General features: G+C 36.3%; 1 protein-coding gene across 1 annotated transcript in view; it reads right to left on the bottom strand.

Annotated features, from left to right (window-relative positions):
- Positions 1-584: 584 nt before the first annotated feature.
- LOC127636613 (single-stranded DNA-binding protein 2) overlaps positions 585-24,054 on the bottom strand; it is a 90,401-nt gene continuing 66,931 nt past the window's right edge. The window contains exons 6-17 of the mRNA XM_052117258.1: positions 9,608-9,667; positions 8,792-8,855; positions 8,611-8,681; positions 8,422-8,489; positions 7,880-7,925; positions 7,710-7,745; positions 5,150-5,204; positions 2,967-3,037; positions 2,723-2,801; positions 2,472-2,500; positions 2,255-2,353; positions 585-2,139 (exon numbers count right to left, since the gene is read on the bottom strand). Of these exons, the coding sequence (XP_051973218.1) occupies positions 2,110-2,139; positions 2,255-2,353; positions 2,472-2,500; positions 2,723-2,801; positions 2,967-3,037; positions 5,150-5,204; positions 7,710-7,745; positions 7,880-7,925; positions 8,422-8,489; positions 8,611-8,681; positions 8,792-8,855; positions 9,608-9,667 (708 nt within the window). The 3' untranslated portion in view covers positions 585-2,109. The remainder of the gene's footprint in view (positions 2,140-2,254; positions 2,354-2,471; positions 2,501-2,722; positions 2,802-2,966; positions 3,038-5,149; positions 5,205-7,709; positions 7,746-7,879; positions 7,926-8,421; positions 8,490-8,610; positions 8,682-8,791; positions 8,856-9,607; positions 9,668-24,054) is intronic.

The raw sequence follows: 24,054 nt of genomic DNA, 5'->3' as shown, positions 1-24,054 counted from the left end.
TCCAGAGCACAAGAGATGTCTACATTACCCTGAAAGAGTACATTTCTAATGGTGTGGTGCTGGGTTCCAGCTAATATGCCTGCAATGATACAAGAATAGGGAGGAGCGGTAAGCTTCCCTAGCCAATCAAATTGGAGTGATGGCATAGGGTTTCAAAGTCAGCGCCCCTAGGAGGAGTTCCCACAGCATCAGCTACTGACGCAGTGTCGAAGTTACCGACTTGAAAAGGAACAAACTGTACCCTAGCCATAAGGTATATTTTGGGTTCAACACAAATTATGCTCAATTGCCAGCATTTGTGGCATATTGTTGATTACCACAAAAAATAATTTAGATTCATCCCTCCTTTTCTTGAAGAAAAGCAAAATTCGATGTAACAAAGAGGCACTTACAGTGGAAGAGGTTTAACAAAACCAACCTCACCAAGTAGTATTATAATATCATATTCAAAGTATCCAAGAAATTCCTTTAAAATAAAAAGTGAATCCTTTGAAAAATCATTGTACACTGTTTTAAAGAGTTATGTAAAGCTTGACTGAAAATCTGTAGACAGAACACATAAACGCACAAAAAACAGTCTGTTAAACATCAATGAGAAGCTTTATATCAGTATAGTATATCCAAAACTCCTCTGTGTATTTACAAAAGTCAACACAAGGTAGAAAATAAACACTTCACAAAATCAAACATCAAATAATGCAGTAATTCAAACAAAAATGTTGTACACTGATGATATGGTCTCTCTTATTGTCAGGCAAAAATATTGGGCAAATAAAGGCAAATGTTATTACAAATAAACATGAAAACACCTAATTTATTGTACAGTATCATTTCAAATAATTCACAGAGACACAGATGAATTGGATCCCCAAGCTATAAAAAATTTACATATATATATTTTTAGAAATTTTGCAATAATAATATTAATTTCACTTGAAATAAAAAAGCAAAGCAAATCACAGTTTCTCCGGGTGACACAACAACGGCTGTATAAATAAGTTGATTATTCGAATGATAGATGTACGGAATTACAATTCCCATCCATGTGCCCTTCCTCTGAATGGTCTTATATCCTGTCCATAAAATCCATTTTAATTCCTGTATTCACATGCAAAGATTTTCACAAAGAAAACATTGAAATATAAGAGTGACAAATGTTGTATCTGTGTAAGTCACATGATTAGGAGTATTTTTGAAGTGTCATTCATTGAATAACATTAACTGAAGCTAGTGTGACATAGTAGAAGCACAGTTCAGTTTGGGAGGACGTCCTTTTCATGTCCTACACTTAAAATGGCACAACTGGGCACAATAAAGGTGCATGATGGATTTTTAAAGTGTACATTTAAAATGGCTGTTCTTCTTAGGCATCATCCTGAAAAATGAATCTCCTGTTTTTAAATATATGCAAACAAAACCTCAAAGGTGCTGATTTGATTGGGCTGTATTAGAGAGGACAGATGTCCCGAGGCTGTGTGCAGTATGAAATGATAAATTGCAGACGTCATTTGGAATTACAAACAAATTTCCATTAGTGACAACAATCTCTTCGAGGACATGAAAACAATGTTATTCTTGTTGAATCAATTACAGTGCATGCTCACTGGGAAATTGACTTTTATGACTGTGATACTGCACAGGGTTTATTGATCAGTCATTGTACTTGACACCCATTATGCCTCAATATGCAATACATTTACATCATATTTAAATCAAATATGATTTTAGTTAAAAACATACAGTTCAAGTCCATAATCTTTCTGTGTCTCTTTGAAGCTCGTACAAGGATCAATAATATATGTCCTTTCATACACACATGCACATGTAACTTTGAATGTACACCCACATATATACACAAAGATATACGCAAATATAGACAGATTGTTGATTTGTTGTTCTCGCCCAACGTGGTTCAGCTTCGTCCCTCTGAGTGATGCGTTCGAGGAGGTAAAAGAATGATTTTTAAAATAAAACTAAACGAACGTAGGAGAGAAAAAGGAAATGCTTGGACTCATATTCTTCAAAGAGCAGAAAAGGGCTGGCTACAGCGCGCTTGCACAAGTGCCTAGTCGTGTGGTGGAATCCATCAGGATTTCCGAAAAGAGGTCTTCACACACTCATGGTCATGTTTGGAGAATACTACATGGAGACAAAATAATGTAGATTTTTAATAGAGGCACTCGCAGATGATAAAACACTTTTCTATCATGAAACTGGACGGATAAAGACAAAACCAGACAGGATAATGACATACACTCTCATTCTGGAAAGGGTTGAGGAAATTTCCGCCCATCTCGCCGTCATCTCGGGGAGTTCCAGGCTGGTTGCTCATGCTCAGGTTACCTGGAGAGTTCTGTCAAGAAACACACTTGTCTGTTTCAGTCTATGAGTTTTGTGAACCTGTATCCAATTTATGTATGAAAATCTGAAACCAGATTTAGTTTTGTATTTAACGTAAAAACAACTCTTACCTTGGGAATGCTATCCATATCAGCTGACCCTTTAGAAAATTCAATAGAAATAAAGACTTCAGTTTAAGGATAGAAGAGACCACATATTACATTTTATTTCCACAGGGGGGCATAAGCACACAAGGTAAAATATTACGAATCAGGGAAATTAAGCATGAAAGCTGCAAATGTGCTTTGATCATCTCCAAGTAAAGAATATAGCACTACAAGAAATCCAAGAGTGAATTTTAAGTGTTTTTTTGTTGTTGTACCTAATGATCCGTTCATATGATGTGGCTCCATTCCTGCCATAACGCCCATTGGACCATCCCCACCCGGACCGATAGGGAACTATCAAAAACACACACACAAGGACTCAAACTGTTTACAAACTACTATTAGAATAAACATAGTGCAGAATTTCACAAGTCATTCCATACAACATGAACAAATGCAACCCATATATTTACTGACATGCATGTGTGCAATTAATTCAAACTCTTTCCACTGTCTTACATTTTGCCTGTTTCCTCCAGGCGGCACTGCGTTGATCATAGTGTACATGTTCTCTCCTGAATTCGTAGAGTCTGTAGAGGAAGAGCCAAACACACAAGCTCATCAACAGTTATATGAAGGCTCAACGCTGATGCCGATACATAAACACTAACAGTCAAAAGTTTGGAAACACCTACTTGTTCTTTATTCTAACTTGTATATTAAATGTTTAATTGTGTGACCAAAAAATATTAAACAAATTAAATTCTAATTTACAGCTCTGCACTCTTCATTCTCTCAGCCAACTTCATGAGGTGCATCATGTGATGCTTTTTAAACAGTATTTAATGAGTTCCCATGTATGCTGGACACTTTGACTTCTTTTACTATCTGTTACAACTCATCCATTTAAAAAAAAAAAGTTATAAAATTGTAGTATGGTAAAGCTATTTTCTATGTCTCTACAAAGCTAATTTTAAGCATTTTAGCATATTTTATGAGAAATCATGAGAAAATACATTCATTCAGGTGTGTCCAAACTTTTGAATAGTAGTGCATGCAATATATGCAGTACACAAAATTGCAGAAATGTGTAAATATACATTATTATCAAGGCTGTTGGTGGATTTTGGAATTGACATAAGGGAGAACAACAACTTCTGTTAATTCAGCGAACGTGTACACATATAGGGCGATGCAGATCATCTCAAAATGTTAAATATAGACCGATTAATTGACCTGGTACAGAGCTGCTTAAAGGAATTTATATATACTGTATATATATACACACACACACACTATGGTCACATAAATAATGATCATTCTGCAAAAAAATGTATAAATAAATAAAACAACAACTAAAAAATAAATGTTTTACTATAGTAACAAAAAAAAAATATTTTTTGAAATTAAAAACAATGGTACATATCCCACAAATTAACCATGGTGTTACTACAGTAAAACTATTGTTTTTTTTTTTTAATGTGTTTTTTTTTTTTAAATTTTGCAGAATGCTATGATTTCTATTAAAAATGTAGGTTTTCCTGTATTATTCCCACAGTTTTACCACAGATATCATGGTTATAATATGGTTACTGTTAGGGCCGATTCGATTCTGATTCACAAGCTCTTGATTCAATTAGATTCTGTTTAAATTCAATATCGATTCATATGGGTATAATTCAGTTATAATGTCCATTTTGCTTACACATGAAAGAAATGATCTCCCAGCTAATGCTGTTAATTATACAGGGGACCTTCTAACTAGGAGCATTAAGAAAATATTAATTTTACTCATTATATTTGATGGTATATTTGATTTGAAGTTTTTCATCATTCTGGTCACATTTGGGCTTTTTAAAAAGGAACAAATCCAAGTATTTAATCAATAAATAAGATATTATATTTCATATATGCATTTTTGTTACATGTTTATTGTTTAATTGCATACTATTTTACTATTTACAAAAATTAAACAAAACAAAAAATAAACAAAAATTAACATTGATTTGTTAAACACATGCTAAAACCGGTACTGTCTCTTTAACCCTGGCATTTCTGTAAAGAGCATCTGTAGATGAGCGCATCTGTGCCATGCCTGATTAGAATTAAATGTTACTTTTTTGTTGTTGTTTTTTTATCAACAAATGACCGCAGAGAACAGAAAGGGTTTTAAAAGAGACATTATTCAATGACAAATCGGTTGCGTGGATCTTGTCTTTGGACAACTTTTAATCCAAACACACAGTGAAAGAATCTCGCTGCACAATTACTGGTGAGTGAAACCTGATTGCTAGTGAGAATTATTTACTCTCATTGTAGTAGACAGTTGTGCATAGAGTAAAAAATAAATCTTGGGATTTAAGAATTGATATCTTTCTAATGAAGATTGCAATGCATCGCTACCCACACCTAGTTATTGTAGTAAAACCATAGTAAAGTCTGGTTATTGGTTTTACTAAAAATATCATAGTTCAAATATGGTAATTGTAGTAAAATAATGGTTAATTTTCATAAGGGATGGATAAAGCTATTGTGAGGGAACACAAAATAATTGCGAGAGAACGCAAAACTATTGCAGAAAATACATTTACCCTATTGCTGTCCTCTAAGAGGCATATCCTGGCTGATATACTGGTCTATCCCTAATTTCAAGCATGCACGAAAATATGGTTATGGAGATGGAGAAACTTGTGCAGTTGTACCTGCAGGGCTCGGCATTATAGGAGTTCCAGGAGGCCCTCCTCCCCCGGGTGGACCCTGAGAAAGAGAGAAAAGAGAAATATTACTCTGATTCTCATGTAAAAACAGGCTAATGAGTTATACCTTATTGCATGTGGTATCAACATGTGTAAATCTGAGTGTAATTCTGTGTGTGTTTGTGTGTGTGTGTGGTGTATGACACAGGTCCGGGGGCCCTTGCTGTGGTCAGCACTGTGCATATCTGCTCCATCCTCCCTCTTTCCAAATCTAATTATCTCTCCTTCTCTCTGCTGACTCGGCTTTGCCTTCCCGAGCACCTCGCTTGTCGGGCTGATTTGAGTATGATCCTGCTGCTGCTGTCCATAAATCATCTCTTCTGGGAGTAACATACAGTTTTTTAACACAAAACCTTCTGTGGTATGTCTTAAAACGACACGTTTAATCACACTTGGTATCTCAAGTGTGTTTCGAAATATCTGAAAGTGTCTAGTTGCTTGAAGGGCTTCCACATTAAATTGATTTTGGGATGACTTTTAACAAGATGTGTTTCTAATCTGGAACAGGGCAAGAAGTGAATGATATGGACAAGCGGTGCACAATATATTGGTGACCATTTTGGTATCAGCCAATGTTTTGTAATTATCGATACTGGAAGCAGTTAATATCAGAGGTTGTATTTTTACAGTAAACATTAAACTCTTTGCCTGTGCTAGAGTTTAAAAGTATTACATTACAGTGTTGTCTGTATTTTTTTAACACTAAAAAGTAAATGTTGTAATATAGGCTAATATATACTGTATGAGTATTAATTTATCAACAGCAGATCAACAGCGATTACTTGTCATTTTTGTCAGTTTTTCTGATAATCCGGTATTATATAAAAATAAATAAAGTTTGATCAGCAAGATAGCTGCTTTGGAACTATCGGTTATCAGCCGATAAACTCCGGTATTACCTCTAAATTACCTGCACTTATCGGATAACCGATTCATCGGTCAACCTCTAAATTATAAAACGATAGACTGAAAAAACTGATAAGACAGTATAGAGTTACAGCATAATACCTGCCATAATATTTCTATCAGACGTAACATAAAAAGAGATTTTTGAGAATTCTGAAGAAACTGCCCATGCCAGTCTCACTGCCAAAATAGCTATACTGATGTGTTCAGTTATTTTTGGTGCATTGCCATGTGGTTGCTAGGGTGTTGCTAAGTTGTTCTTGGTGGTTGCCCTCTATGATATTCTGGTCTCTAGATAGGGCTTATGTCTCTCCTTCTGTGTTTTCTTTTTGTGCCCATTTTATCATCTGACAGGTGTCCCATAGACTTTAGGGATTAGGTTTGTTAGATTGTCTGACTGCTTAGAAAAGTACTAGTGCACTTCTCAACAATCCACAAGATTTGAGGTATCATTCAAGTCCCTAGTGTAAACTGTGAAGGGTAAGTTTTGGGCTGTTAACTAGACGTAGACCGATATATCGGTTTTACCGATTAATCAGTGCCGATAGTTGCTTTTTGGAGCTATCGGTTATCAGCAAAAGTCAATGCAGATAGTTGCTGATAATTTTTTATTCCTCTGACATACATCTTTTTTTTTCTTTTTTTTATGTCCTTTTATTACTATATATAAATTTAAAATGACATTTTATACATTGAAGCGAGGGCATGCAAAGAAATATACATAGTTTCTCCAAATGTATATATTGTGAATAATAATAATAATAATAATAATAATAATAATAGTTAAGTCTATAAAAAGCTTAATCTGGTAAATATGAAACATAGAGCACTGTGACGGAGCCAAATCTTTTTAAAATAAGAGTCTCCGGTGTGTTTCAGGCTTGTTTACTGTTAAAAGTCCCATGCACCAAATCCTGATTATTATAATTTTATTTGGAAAACTATCGCCCAGTTAATTGTTATCTGCCTTTTCCACCAACTTAGTTATCATCTTTGTATCAGCAAAATCCACTATCGGTTGACCTCTACTGTTAACACTCGACGTGTTTTTGCATTGCAGTTTTTTTCTACAAGTTTCTACATCTACAAGTTTTTCTATATAAACATGTGCTAGATGGATGTCTTCGACCAATGTGGCATTTCTCTCTGTTTTGTCTTGCCATGAGCCATGTTTTTTAGATGCTATTTTATGTCTCGAGACACCTGCGTTCTGTTCTATTCGTTGCACTTCGCCTAGCTTTTGTGAGAACGCTTTCGGTCTGAACAGCACCTTAGAGCCAAAATGTAATCCTTCAGGTTTGGAGTTTTTTCAAATCCCTAACCATATGTATAAGCAATAACAATAGCTATACTTGCCTTAGCAAACACTACTTATTATTTACTATCAGCACTGGTCAAAATTACTATATAGGTGCAACATTAATATGGACATTCCTGTAGCGTATTTGCTGTCGTAATGACACCAGAATGTTAATTTGTATCCACTATTGAGGACACAGGTCTAGAGAAAATCTCTCGCAATTTGATGCACCTGAGGTGCAGTAATCACGGCTGTTCTCACAGCAGAGCCGTGTGAATGGAGAAGGGTCACGGCACTTACCACATAACTCCCTGGAGATGCAGAGGAGTACGGGATCTAAATGCCACGTGCATCCGATCAGACAGGAAACAGAGAGAATGTCAACAAAGTAGATGCTCTTTAGGTGCAAACATTTACATACAGCTGTAGTGGCTGACATTTCAAAAGGAATGATTGTAAAAATGGCTCACCGAGTTGGAATTGGGTGGATTCGGCCACGGTCTTCCACCGGGACCCCTACAAATAGGATGAGATGTGTAGAACTCAATGACTACTGTAATGTCTCAGTAAGAAGTCTTCTTAATGGACTCTTTTCACAGACTGCGACGACACATTTCCTCCTTACTTTGATAGCATAAATGTATAAATTCATAAATAAACTTTTTTTATATATATATTTTCAATGCTTTGATTAATGTCAATTTATAAAATTATTATTTGTGTTATATTACCCTGAAATTAAGGGGTTTCTAATACAGCTGAGAGGGAGTGACACAAAATTTGGTGTCTTTCTCTCTTCAGACTGTCATAATCAGCTGCTCTCTATTTTTTTGTCCTTTTTTGGAAAGTTGTGGAAATATAATATAAATATACATTTTATTTTGCTGTTGGAGCAAATGTACACCCAAAAACAATATTTGCTGTGGGCTCCCACCGCTATAAAATATCTCTGCTATAGTTGTGAAAAGGGCCCATGAGGCTAATGTGTGCTAGTGTAACAGGAAGTTCATACATGTTCATTCCAGGCATCCCAGGACCCCCAAGAGCATTGAGGGGTGGTCTCATCCCTCCTCCATATCCCTGAGACAATTAAAAAACGTCATTAGTCTTATAAAACCTATTGAGAACATTTTCAGGTCACATGTCACCAAGAATTCAAAATATGTCTTTAGCCTTTTAAACAAGCGGAGAGGTGAGGTACCTGTGGTCCTAGAGGCACCATCCCTCTGGGCGGAGTCATTCTCTGCATAGCCCCACCCATATTCGGATGACCTGCCAATCAAAAGTGGTAGATAGACATTAGGCAGGATGTAGACACACAGTTATCTTAGAAACACTTTGACTGTTACAATATGGTTTTGAGATAACTGTTGTAAACAAACCTTGCTGTCTTGGGTCCATTCCACTGGGTAATAACGGCTGGTTGCCAGGGACTCCGCCCAATGCCTGAACAAGTAAGATACAGTCAAAATTAACATAGTTGTCAACATCTTCCAAGCAGGGGTAGATAAGGCCCATTAGGTGCCCTTGGGCACATTTATGAAAGTACGACAGTGTGACTGCATTGCAAATAGAATTTATGAATGAATGAATGTCACATTTATATAGTGCTTTTTCTGACTCTACACTCAAAGTGCTTTACACAGTGAACTCTCCTCAACCACCACCAGTGTGCAGCATCCACCTGGATGATTTATAGCCGATATCTCCAAATATTGAACAGGCAAATTTCAGTCTCATCTGAAAATCTTAGTACATCTTAAAGGGACAGTTCATTTAAAAATTTTCATTCTGTCTTTGTTTACTCAAAATACTCTACATGTTTTTACAAACCTGAATTACTTTCTTGCTTCCTACATGTTAGGCAGAACGACAACCACGGTCACCATTCAGTTTTATTAAATGGAAAACAAGATTCAATGAAAGTGAATGGTGACTGAGGCTGTCATTCTGCCTAACATTTCCTTTTAAGTTCACAGAAGAATGTCATCCAGGTTTGAACAACACAAGTTTGAGTAAATGATGACAAAATTTCCATTGTGTGAACTGTCCCTTTAAATCTCACAGAAACAGCACAAAAGACGGTTAATTATACAAATAATTAAAAACTCACTAACTTTTTATTAAGCTGTTACTGTGTAGTTTATTATGTATTAATGTGTAATTGTGTACAAAACAGTATTAAAATGGATCCGCACCTGATTGGGTATTCTGAGAGGGGGTCTGGGACCGCCAGGATAACGTGATGACATGAAAGGCTAGAAAAAAAAGGAGACATCAAGTTTAATTGTTAATACAATAACAAACAAAGTAACTTCCTGCATAAAAGACAACATGAAATCAAAATGGACCTTTTTATTTTCTTGATACAGTACATGTCCCTGGTCTTAGTGATTACAGTTCTTCAGTGATGAATGATTTTATAAAGAAAAAATAATTTTTGCTTTCATAATCTTCCAACAAAATGTTTTAACTCTTCTTCAGACATAACCATAATGTTAACCAATAACATCATAGCTGAACATGGTGATAATCCATCATATCCTGTTGGATAAAATCAAGTCCCGCCCTACATTATTCCCTACTGAATATCCTGTTTCACTTGGAAATACATCACGTTACAGAATTTAAATGTTTTAAATGAACAGTTCGCTCAAGAATGAAAATGATCTCATAATTCAACCAGCCTCATGCCCAGATGTGTATGACTTTTTTTCTTCTGCTGAACACAAATAAAGATTTTTAAAAGAATATTTCAGCTCTGTAGGTCCATACATTGCAAGTGAATGGGTACCAAAACTTTGAAGGTCCAAAAGCACATAAAGGTAGCATAAAAGTAATCCATAAGAGTCCAGTGGTTAAATCTACACCTTCTGAAGCGGTATAATAGATGTGGGTGAGAAACAGTGAGAAAGTCCTTTTTTACGATCAATCTTGCACATACAGTAGATGCTGGTTTTACACCTCCAAAACCTTTGCGTTTGAAGGGATAGTTTTTGTTTTTTTCAGTAGACGAATAAAGGCTTAAAAAGTATTGATATGTTCAAAGGTCTTATGCATTTTGGACCTTTAGATGGTCACGCTCAAAGTCTCATTTGAAAGATCAAAGCTCAGATAAGGGGCAGATATTTATGGAGCCAGCATCTATCAATAATTACAGGCAATAAGAGCTTCATTGAGAGTCAGTCATTATGATGTGAAAATTGGACGTCATCAAAGAGAACGTAGAAGTGGAAAGAGATCATGATGTATTCCTGAACATAATGAATAAGTTCAGACTACAGATAAGGGGTCGGCAACTGTTTTGACATGGAGTGCCAGTTTTTATTTTCCTGGTTAATGGCTATGCCCCCCCCCCCCACAGGAATTATATAGCAACACACAGAGACAAAGTGTCTACAGAATTGAGAAGATGAATCCATGCATGGCCTACTTATAGTGGTTTCTGCATTATAAGCTAAGTTATATTAATATGATAAGTTATTCAAAAATACATAAAAAATGCAATTCACACAAAACAATTACTTGAATACACTATCATAATATGCTTTCATTTACTGAGTTCAAAGTACTTTTGATATTTCTTCTGGGGTTTAAAGGTGCTGTAAGTGATTTTTTTCATGGAATGGTATGCAAAAAATGTTCCTAATCCCTGAAAGATATTACTGAAATAAGACGTTCTCTGTGACAACTCTGTAAACACCAAACAAAAATGTGTCCGCAGGCCACGGTCTCTGGCGCTATAGACCTGTCAATCATTTTGCACATTCTCATTGTATTGAAGTTCAGGAAATTATTGACACTTACTGCCATTTTTATGCTATGCTGTTCATAACAGTTGCCAGTTGAGGGTGCTATTTTGCTGCTGTTGTATTTAACAACTGTTTCTGCATGTCAGCCTCAATAAAGTTCATTTGCCATCTTTGGAGTGTGGGGTTTTGGAAAGAGGGGACGTGGTTAATTCACTGGCTCAGACTCGTGGAAGTAGAACGTCTAAAATCGCTTACAGCCCCTTTAAAGCCAAATATGTCTCAGTGGTGTAACCGTCCAGAGACAAACAAACAAACACCACATGACATTTTTAAGTCATTATATACTTGTTTTTTTGTGAAAAAGCTAAAAAAAAAAAAAAAAAAACATTTCTCATTTTCATCACCTCAATCAAAAATATTTACCCATAAATTGTCATTAATTAATGCAATAGTTAACATGAACAAAAAATGAACAATATTTTTACAGCATTTATTAATCTTCATAAATGTTAATTTCTTGAAACTAATAAATTTTTACTATGGAAAATTGCACACATTAACATTAATAATTCATTATGAAACTAACTAACAAACTATCAAAAAACAATATATATATTCATAAATTAACAATGAATACAAATAATAAAAACTGTACATAGACTAATAAATGTATATTGTTAGTTCATGATACCAAATGCACAAACTAATGTTAAGACACTGTATAAAACCTTATTGTAAAGTGTTACCGAAATACCTTAGAAAAAAGGCACTTGAACACTTAATATGTAAAACCTTTGCAAAAACAAGCCAGCAAATTTACACACAATACTGTTGCGCCACAATCTGGAGCTTATGTTCAAAATCAGATCGATCTCTTCATGTTGCCTTTGACAAATGATGCAGTATTTTTACCATGAGGTATCCATACTAGAAAGAACTCTACTGCGTCTGTCGCTCTGCGGCGAGTAACTCAGTAACTCTGTTGTATGTAAGAGAGTTGTTACACCCTCTTAGGGACCTGGCTCAGTTGCCCAGCACTGTCTAACATGCTCGCCGTGGCCCTGGACACCTCACAGTCATGATTAATTATGGACCAAGGTGAGATGCCGGCATTTGTCCTCTTTAATAATAGATGAGTGTGGTCTTCATGAGGTGAACAGAAAAGTGTCCTTACAGGTAGAGGCAGCAGAGAGTACATTTTCAGTCCATTTTTTTGCCCTAAGGTAACAGATCAGAAGCAAAGCTGTCTATCGATTCCTTGACTATCAGTCAAAACACCTAGTCAGTATTTATTCATATTTTCAACATTTTAGAATAGTTGAGTCATCAAAAATATCAAATAAATATATTGTATCCAAACAATATCATTAGAATTACATAATTACAAACTATAATAATCCCGACATACAGTCAAACGTGCCCATCATTTTAATTGGTTGATCAAAAAAGTTTTTTATGAATACCTGCACAGGTCTAATATCTAAAAGCCAAAACAGAACTAAACAGGCCATTCATCTGATCAAATATCTGTCCACTGCATAATTCATGGATTAAGCTTTCTAAAAATATAACAACGGCACAATCATTAATCTCGCTAACAGGTTTTGGTAAAAAAAGACACAAAGAAGGTGATCCGGCTCAATCCTGGAATTTTTTATGTTTGGATGTGCCTTCATGTTTCAGTCTAAAAAAATATATACATTTTTTGCCTATATAAGTGACCAAAAAATTTGAAAATAATAGCATAGAGAACATCAGATTTACAAAGATAAAACGTTGGGCCCATACAGATAGCCGATAATAAACTTAAAACTAAAAATAACTTTGTAAATCTTAAAAATACTTTTTTGAGTATGTTGTAGATGGTACAGTAGATAGCTGCTTCTAGTTTGTTTAGTCATCCAATATAAGTCCGTTTTTCACACCTAAAGTAATTGTTAAAATGTAGGCTATTAATAAAAGATGGGAAAAACATAACAATAGCGCACACAATAATTCAGTAACCACGAACTGTTTTCTGTGTCGTTGCAGCTTGCGAAATATAAAAGTACCAAATGTCTGCCCCTTTATTGGCCTTGGGCCTACCTAATATTAATGTATGATACGCAAGAATCATCTTTTTAAAAAATGTATCTTTAGTACTGTAGTAACCTGGGATAGAAAAAAATTGATTATTTTCTGCTAATAAAAAATAATTGTCTAATGCTTATGCAGTCATCAATTTATCTATGTAAATCTATATTAATAAACTGTATTATATACCACAGTTAGTTCCGGTCCTCGAATCTGATTGGACAAGAGACGTTCAATGAGCACTGATGGTGTGACAGCATCAGCACTCGGACGCTTCACTGTGTGTGTGTGTGTGTATCACTCCGCTTGTGATCATGTTGTTCTAAACTAAAGTGTAAGAGTAGTGCATATCTGTTAGGAGTTACTGTCTTTATTTTTGAAATTACATATGTTCAGCGAAATAATGAGGAATACACCCGCTTGGACATCTATTTTCCACTGAGAAAGCTGATCTTCAGAAAGCTGACAGCATCTCTGATTGGGTGTGGCAACAGGTGATCGCACACACTCCATCTCTCACACACACACACACACACACACACACACACACACACACACACACACACACACACACACACATCCGTCTATCCTTGTTTATCCAATAACTTGTTAGAAACAGCACAAGCTGTGAAACTATTTCTGAAATCTCCTTTTGAGACCCGAGCGTGACTGCTGTGTGCATTTTTAATTTCCCCTTTTGATTTATAACTAATAGCACCTAACAAACATGAACACAACTAAAAAAAAATTACAATAATTCTAGAACAAATTATTTTCCTACAAATGTATTTCCACATATTTGGACAGCAGTACTACATTGGGAAATTGTAAATAATACCAAACTATAGAAATATTTTTTTTGTATTATGTTTCCAGGAGTACTGGTTATTCATGTTTTCGAGACATTATGCTAATTTTCTGAAAAGCTGCTTTGGAACAATGTGTACTGGGAAAAGCACAAATAAAAAAACGATACAAATACAAAATTATTTAACTTGATTTAACTTTTATGTTGCAATGTTTTTTTTTCTACTTTGGCAACGAAATCTCAATGTTCTCTCTTTGCACTGTAAAACAAACACGTGATCGCCATTTCTGAAGCATTTTACCTATCTGAAATAATCATAATAAATTACAAGTAATGGCCAGCATCGTCCAATCACTGCCAACCATGTTAAAATAAACGTATACATTATAAACTCTGAATCTAAGTACTGATTACCATTGTCTGTCAAACATGTTGAGTGGTTCAAACATCACCTGCAGCCTGAAACTGAAATTCTGTTAGGAAGTTTGGACAGAATGCACTTGGCTTCATAGGAAAGCTATAAGACTCTCCCTTGCTCCCTTGTTCCCAATTTAGTGAATGACTTAACCTCCAGTGTGCTGTGCTGTCTGTCTGCACTGGTCTCAAAACAGTTAGAAAAGAACCATATTTTAAATTAAATGAAAGTATGTGTGTTGCCTATAGTGGGGCTAAAATATTTGAGGGCCTGTGATATTTACATTTTCCTAACTCCAAAAATGTTCAACCCAAAACAGTAAAACTACATATGAAAAACATTATAATCCTGCTTTTTGGTCTACAAGTTTGTCATTGCCTTTGTGACACGTTGCAACCATTGATAGAAAAAGATCAAGAACTTCCGTGCAAGCCAAGGCTTCCCTTGGGTGAATCATCTCCATTAGGCTGGTGAAGAGCAGTATCTCACTCTCTTGAGTAGAGTAATGCCCAGTGCAGTTCACTCTGACTCTAATCAGCACGACGTAGATCTGTAAGGCCTTCAGCTCTACTGCAGTACCATATTCACTCTGAGCAAATGCACTTATCAAGTTACATCAAATTACATGCATGAAATATTAAGTGCTGGACACTCTTGCATCCTGCCTTGTAGAGGCCAGAAAGACCAATCACTGATAACAAAAGAACACAATGACAAACAGAGAACCCAAAATGTATTTAGACACTTAGAAATGTATGAATGTCATTAGATATCAAAACCAAGTGGTGTTTATTTGAAAGAAAGAGAGCACAAGCACACTTTTCAAGCATAACGTTTGATATAATCCACTAAAAATCACTTTGGGACCATTTCAAGAATGGCTCAGAAAAGTGAAGTTGTCTAGCATCATTTGAATATAAACGCATTTATGTTTTGATGAACAGCTGATATAAATTCTGAAATAACTCTACATTAACACACAAAGGCAAAAGAGACCTGTTCTTGACAGTTTTCCCAAACAGTTGAATGACAGTGCTAGCCAGTGCTCAGGCCTTTGGGGGGCACTCTTAAGCTAATCTTCTCTATTTGATCTAATGATGTCTGTTGGAATTCAGACAATGACTGTTGCAGAGGCTGATTCACCACTATGACAAAGAAAAAACAATTCAAAAACTTATTGTACAGGCTCAGCATTGTGTTCGCGGCTTATCATATTTTCCTTCACTTAAGCCACGACAACCCTGCAATGCTAATGGTTTGTCTCAAAATAGAAATAAAAAGTCTGTCTTAAATATATTTACATTAACGTACACATTCTGATTGCTTCTCTAATATTTATTGCACTGATTAAACATGATGAAATTGATACCACTGCAAAGTCTAAATCTGTTGAATAGCTGAACTGTTGTGAGGGAACGCAAACTATTGCGAGGACACGCTAAAACTATTGTTGAAATACGCTAAACTTATTACGAGGGAAAGCAAACTATTGTGAGGACACACAAAACTATTTCGGAAAAAAACATTTTCACCCTGTCCTCTAAGGGGCTCTGTATGAATGGATTATGATTAAATAAATAATTGAGGTTGACCGATATATCGGTTTTGCCGATTAATTGGTACTGATCATAGATTTCTGGAACTATCGTTTATAGGCAAACATTGAAACTGATAGTTTTTACCCATTGCGTCCGGTGCTGGAGTGGCTGGGATGGGTCCACTGTTGTTATACAGTATGACAGCGGCCTCTAGAGGTGAAATAATTCACTTCACTGATGCGTTGTGGTGTTTGTTTTGGCACGTGAGACTACATTCTGCATGGAGCGAAACACTTCAGATGCAGATTTAAAACATCAGCAATGAAAAGGTATGTATACAGTACACTACAGTACACATTGTCATATCATTATACAGTAAATCATTTGTTGACTAGATGTTGCATTAGCAGAGAACAGCAGTATGTTTGCTGACAAGGCTGAGAGGATGCTAACATTAAAGCTAACCTCAAGTGGTAAGAACAATGTGACAAAAATACACGCAAGTCCTACACAAATGTTTAAATGTCACGATTGTTACCATCAATTACCATCTATTTGCATTAGTTTATATCCAGTTGGTCACGTTTATGCATTCGTTAGCCAGCTAAGTTGCATATTTATAGCTAGTGACATGAGAAAGCAAACTAATATCTTCAACAAAAACAAAGGGAATCAAAGATGTTCGTATAGCGTGCGTTTACATAGAAAAATAAATGGATGGTTGCAAAAGCATTCAATGTGAACAGCCCCTTACAGTTGGTGGAGGTCTTTGGCCATTGCATCTTGCTCTCTTATAAGCATTTCTCAGATTAAGCAATTAGTCGTTTAAATGCTGTGTCAGGAAAGATGTTCAGTTTGGAAATGTGTGTCTCTTGGTTCCAGTCAGTTGTGTTCCATCTGTTTGAACAGCCCCTGGCCTGGGCTCATATTCTGAGCCACTTCACCACATAGTTCAGCCGAATACCACTGCTATCTGTGAATATTGCTACTCTACATAAAACTGTACTGAATAAAAAAAACAATGTGGTATTTTGCTGTTATTATGAAGCTTGAGTCTGGAGTCATAGGTATCAGTGCAAGTGTAACACCATGTGAACGGTCTATTGAAGTCTTTTAACTTAACATTTGAGACTATTTGTATTTAGAATAATTAATTTACTTATTTTATGCACATTAATTGAAATTGAAATGCTCTTTTTTAACAGCCAGGATAGGAATGTTCTATGCAATAATATGTTGCTGAATGGTTTATGCATTTATTGCACCCTCTTATGGACTAAGGAATCAACATCAATTTTAAAATCAGCTGATATTAAAATGTGAATATTAGTTATTTAAATATTTATTTCATTAAAAAAGTACGATACATTTTCATTGTTCAGTCAGTACTGTCTATTTTTGTAATAAAGTTCAGCACTATTTTACTTTGAGTGTTATTTTTTCATTCGGTATACATTTTTAAAACTATCAGTTGATTAATCAGCAGGTACTGCCCAACTTAGTTATCCGTATCGGTAAAATCCACAATCGGTCAACCTCTAATAAATAAGTCTATAAAATTTCTCTCAATTGTGTGTGAGACATAGTATACTGTGGCCTAATAGGGGGCAGCCTAATTAAGGTAGCCTACCTACATTTTGTGACAGCTCACTAGGTTTTGGAACAGAGCTAAAATTCTGCTCATTTCCAGATTTAGCAGATGTGTTGCAGTACAACAAGCCATTCGCAGAACACTTGACCAACAAAACATCTGCCTGATTTTCAGAAAATTCCACCCACCTATACAGACATCTGACAAACAAAACTGTTCTATATGCATTCAGAACATCCTGCATTCACTCGAACCAGATTCTTTTTTTTTTCTTTTCCCCTTTTACTTTTGGCATGCCCAATTCCCAATGCAATTCCCAAAGTCCTCGTGGTCGCATAGTGAATCACCTCAATCTGTCTGTGGCTTGTTGAGCGCGTTGCCACGAAGACATAGCGCATGTGGAGGTTTCACACCATCAACTGTGGCATCCACGCTCAACTCACCACGCACCACACGAGAACGAACCACATTATAGCGACCACGGGGAGGTTACCCCATGTGACTCTACCCTCCCTAGCGACTGGGCAAATAGTGAACTCCAGGGGTGGTAGCCAGCGTCTTTACCACTGAGCTACCCAGGCCCCACTCAACGCAGATCCTTGATGGATCAGTGGATTTCTTTATACAGTTTATGCTCAAAGATTAAAGGCTAGTACAAGTACTTGTCCTTTTCTGACTTAATGGCAGAGGAGGACACGTTTGTTAGAATATAGTGGTGTTGGGGAAGCTGCTTTGAAACTGCTGCTTGCCAAGCTACAAACTACTGTCAATTTTAAATGGTTGAAGGTGCTGTAAGATTTTTTGGAATAGCACACAAAATATCCCTATTATTACCTGATAGAAGTCACTGAAATTGGTGTATTGAGAAATCACAATGTCTCTGTGACAGCCCTAGACTCTGTAAATAGCAAAAAGAAATAGGATAGTGGCCCATAATCACCATAACCAACCAACCAGTCTGTCAGTCAGTTTTGCACATTTGCGTTTGTTTCAAAGGCAGGGTTTTGGATAGAGGGTATATGGGTCTGTGAAGGGATTGCAACACTTTAATGGCTACATTTAGTGAAAATAAGCAAACAGCCTAAATCAATTACAGCACCCTTAAACTAGTCAACATGCCTTTTTAAAAATCAGTTATAGTGAGCAACACTACATGCTACAATAAGGCTTTTTACCTTTCATCATACTTCTACTTATCTTTTTGCATTTAAATCTTGAAAAAAAAAAAAAAAGAAAAGAAAAAAAAGAGCAAATAAACCTTATTCCATCTTAAAAAGAGTGAAACATGCCTGCCCAGCTTTTAAGCAGTCTTCGCTTGGGAAGTATTTTTCCCATTCATTTTTTTCATTGGGATTTCATAAAATCATTCATAAAAGAGCTAGCTCTGAGGTGAATCGCACCACTGCAAACTTTGATTTGAAGCATAAAAATAAAAAAAAGACAAAAAGGTACAAGACTTGATTTTTTGATTGGTAGATTTTCTCTTTCAGGATATTGGGTAGTGTAGTTTTTCAGCTGGAACTCCTCTATAAAAGATTTTTTTTTTTTTTCTTCAAATAGAGTTAGTGTGCTTCACATTTGGTTCGATTGCTTGGACCGAACCAGAGTTTGTTTCTTACCCCTCCCGCTGTTCCCGCTAGTCACTGTTTACATCATATAATGTGGTCAGATTACGTCAGCAACATGAGTACAAGTGGCAGCTTTTCACTGTAACTAGCTACAACTCGAGAAGACGTATTAAAGTAAAGTATTAAAGTTTGTCTCTTAGGATTTACCATGAAAACCTGCCATGCACAGAACAACACTTGTGTTTGTCTTCTGCAGATACATTGAATGTGCAATGATGTGATGAATATTAGTGTTTGTCTGCCGCAAGCCCATGGATGTGTTTCAAGAGATGTGAAGAAGGTGAGCTGCTCTCTGAAGGGGATTCATATGGACACAAGCAGGTATGAGAAATGCATTATACCCCAATAATTGCAATCGCATGCCTGGAAAGGCGTGAATTTATACATCATCACAAGCTTCCACGATTTGGTTCGCTTGCATTCATATCAGCAGTGAGCCATACCAGACTTCACATGAACTGGTTGCGGTTTGCAGGTGCACACTTGAGTTCGGAAAACAGCGTTCCGATCATCGAAACTATGACGTCATTCGACGTCCGGGTGCACACCAAAAGTGCAAGCGTGAAAGCACCCTTAAAATAACGCAGATTGATGGCTTGAACAGAAACATACAGTATATCATCGATTAACAAACTCGGAGCTCATGCTAGGTCTGTCTTTTAAGGTTTATAAGTTAACATTAATAATCGTTAAAATCAGACTCTATAGAGATGCACATACTTTTTCCAAGGGAATAAGTTACTTTAGGTCATGCCATCAGCCACAGGGCACTGGAGGATTTGGGCCATCTGGGAATGGGGTGTTGCTCTGAGAACACATTTTAAGGGCAAGACAGGAAATCTCATGGGACAACAGCATCTTTGAGATAGAAATGACACGTCTCAGTGTTCTTAGAGAGGAGTGTGGTAGTTGAGACGAAGTTAAAAATGAGAGGCTGGAATGGAGTGGAATGCGGATGCAGCTCTTTTAATAATGCATCAGCTGCTCTTCTACCCTCATTCCCATGGCATATTCTTGGTTTCAACATTTCTGGTTTGTGGTGAGCATACTGGTGCACTATGGCTGCCTTCACATCTAGATGGATGCTACACACTAGTGGTGGTTGAGGAGAGTCCACTGTTCAATATGTAAATCTATGTTTGAGCGTAGTGTCAGAAAGCGCTATATAAGTCCACGTTCATTCATTAATTTATCCTCCATCTCACTTCATGAATGTACGGTGCTGGTCTGAACCTCATACAGTAGCTAACCACCCTCATCAGTTACTCACCCTCATGCTGTTCTAAACCTAACATAAGATATATTTCACAATGTCTAGGGTGCTCTTTTTCATTTAGGAGGCCGAGGCTGACAGGCTTCACCAAAGATGCCCACAAAAATTTTCCATATGACTTGTGTGCTATATATTAAAGTCTACAATAGATTTGTTTGAAAAAAGACTGTAATCTAAAGGCCAAAGTATACTTCGGTTTTCTGTGTACCACTACGTCACATGCACAGTGAGTGTGATGCAAATTTTGCATAAGCACAGTACATCTAGACTGTCCGCATGCATCCCAGTTTTTGTAGACATGCAGAATGTTCCTGCCCTTGACTGTACTAAAAGAGTTTCACGATGCAATTGTAGTGCACATGCGTGAACTTCTCGACCGTGCATGAGAAGACACTTGGTTCCTAGCCTCTAATCATAAAATCTTCCCCTCCGATGTAGCTCAAAAAGGATTCTCACAAAAAGTATAATTTCTCACTTTTACGCCATCTGAAACTAGTTTGAATTTCCTTACTTCTGCGAAACACAAACTGTTTTTTTTTTTATGGAGATATGATATATATTTCATATATATCATATATATCAATATATTGCATATATTTCTATCAGGAAGACTCGCAGACATCAGTGAAAATTAAGATGACATTTATTTTATGAATATATAACCGAAAAGTAATGTCTCTCTTTGGCGAAGTAGTTGTACTTGGAACCGTCATATCCTGCCAGAGATAGGAGGCAGGGGCGAGGAGCCAAGTCCAGTGCAGGACGGGGCTCAACTGGTGGTGGTGGGGTGGTGGAGGTTTCCGTGTTAGCGCGCTAAAACAGCAATGTCAACAGACATTTTGAACAGACTTATAAAAGCAATGGCTTACATGTGATTGGCTGGAAATTACCCAGCTAATGGTGCGATGATGTACAGCTGCTAATCTTCCCGCTAGAACTAAGCTACGCTTACATTTCTACAATGCAAGTTAATGGGGTCCAACACATTACACTTCCTCTCGCTTGACGCATGCGCAGAATGTGTGCACATGCGTTAAGTGGGAGGAAGTGTAATCAAGCTTGAAATCGTGATGCGCCAAGGAGACCATAATCGAATATCAATATTTAGAGTGAATATATATAGTGCACAAGACATGGTCTACTTTTATGACACTTTTAATCTATTTTATTTATTATCTTTAACGAGCTTTATAGCCACTGGTCTTCTTTCGCTGTATGAAAAAAGGGTGACTTGGACATTCTGCAAAACATCTCCATTTGTGTTCCACACACACAAAAAATAAGTATTACTGGTTAGGAACAACATGAGTTTAACAAATTTCATTTTAGGGTAAACTATTCTTTTAATATGAAAATATTTACAACAATCGTTCAACTATACACAAGGAAGAAAATCAAATATGATGACAATCAAGACAGACTGTTCCAGCCAGACACAACGGGGGGCAGATGAGCTTCTGTTGAGCCACTTAAGAGGGATGATTTTATCTTCTAAGTTTATCGTTCTATTAGATGAGCACTATTAGTGATCTGCAGGGGATTCTTGTACCCCCCCAACACATGCTTGAAGTTCTGCTTCAGTCAGTCAGTCTGCTGGAATTCTGTCGCTCTTAATTAACCCAATTACAACACACCGGGCATCAAATGCCACGTCTCCTTAGAATGGGGCGATATGCGAAAAGATGGCTGGTTTATGAGCACTTCATAACCTGGCGAGACTGATTCGCCTCATAAGAACACTTCCTCTAAAGCAATATCTTGTGTCAACACAGGTGCTGTGTTAAACAAATTGTGCTGGTAAATATATACTCTAGGGTAGTGCTTCCTTTTTCCTTCAAGAATGAGAGCATCTGGGTCAAAGCATTACATTGATCTTTTCATCAAAAACAGGTGATTCGAGGCCACGAACGGCTACAGCTGATCAAATTAAAATGGTTTAATTGATAGTGGATTAATGCCACACTTCTCTTGATATGGAAAATAAGCATGTAGTCACCATATGAATGCAGCTGTGTTCCCGGGTCTGATAAACTGGTGCCAGCTGCTGGGCAAATCAAATATCCTTTATGTCCGCGATTCCTAACCGGGAGTATGTAAGCAGGTTACATGGGGTACACGAAAAGAATAGGATTTTGCTATGTTGAACCTAGCAATGTCAAATAAATGGCTTAAAACAAATATGATAAATGTAGGGATGGGTAAAAATATATTTTAAAAATATTTAATCTTCATTTCAACAACCCCGCTCTATGACAAGTTTGGAACCAAGATCTTTTCACTGCTTTTTGAGAGTAAAAGTTAGGTTTGACTCATCCTGTTTAATATGTGTCCAAAGATAAAATCCATGCAGATAATTTGTCATTGAATAATGTTTCTTTTAATACCCTTTCTGTTCTTTACAGTTATAAAAAGAAACATAAATTCGAATCAAACATAGCAGGGATGCCCAAAAGAAACTGTGTGTTCTCTCTCGTTAATATGCGCTCACTGGCTGAACAGAAGGTAGCCTTAAAGAGGCAGTAACGATTTAGCTCTTGTTTTTTAAATGAATGTAAACAATTGTAAATAGTACAAGACATCATATTTATTGATGGATTTTGTACACTTTATAAATAATGATAAAATAAAATAAATGTATATTTTATAATGTACCAAGTTTATAATGTACCAAGAAGATCCCCTATATAATCAACAGCATTAGCTAAGAGACCATTTCTTTACAAATTGAACATTATAACTAAAATACACCTGAAATACAGTATAACTGGTTATCAATAATGGGTTTTTGTGTAGATGAAGAAGGGGTACTTTTATGCTGAACACAAACAAAGATTTTTAGAAGAATATATTATCTCTGTAGGTTCATACAATGCAAGTGAATGGTGATCAGACCATTGAAGCCTCAAAAATGAGTAAAAGCATAAACATAATCCATATGACTCCAGTGGTTTAACCCTTTGGGGTCTGAGGGTGTTTTGGGCCCTGGAGAATTTTGACATGCCTTGACATTTGTGGTTTTTTACAATTGCTTAAAAACATATTAATGGCTAAAGTCTGATAACAGTGTATTCAGCACAAACTGATCTACAATAATATGTGAGCAATATGTATGTACAGGTTTGTATTTTGGAGAAAATAACGTTTATGCATGGTTTTGGAAAAAACAAAACATTTAAGTAATTGAAATGAGGCCATATAACACATACTAAACATTTGTCCTCAAGCCTTTTGATCATGCAGACTAGAGTTTTTCTACAAAATGATGTGAAAACCATCCTGATCACTCATACAAAACAATATAGTAATCTAACTTTTGTAAGACACTTTTAGTGTTTGAAAGGTCATATGCGAGGAGGTGTGAATTACCATGAATATTGACGTAATTCACACCTGAGGAGACAAAGACCCCTCCCCTGGGCCTATCAATGAGGAATGTGACAGAAAGAGAATGAATGTGAGGAGACTTAATGATCAAAATCCAGTTTTAAGTTAAAAGAAGTAATCTGACTATATATTTTCTTACATAAAGACTTTACTTAATTTTAGACCTACACTACCGTTTAAAGA

Source organism: Xyrauchen texanus, chromosome 44 (assembly GCF_025860055.1).
Source record: "Xyrauchen texanus isolate HMW12.3.18 chromosome 44, RBS_HiC_50CHRs, whole genome shotgun sequence".
NCBI lineage: Eukaryota > Metazoa > Chordata > Actinopteri > Cypriniformes > Catostomidae > Xyrauchen > Xyrauchen texanus.
This window is presented reverse-complemented; position numbering and strand designations above follow the sequence as displayed.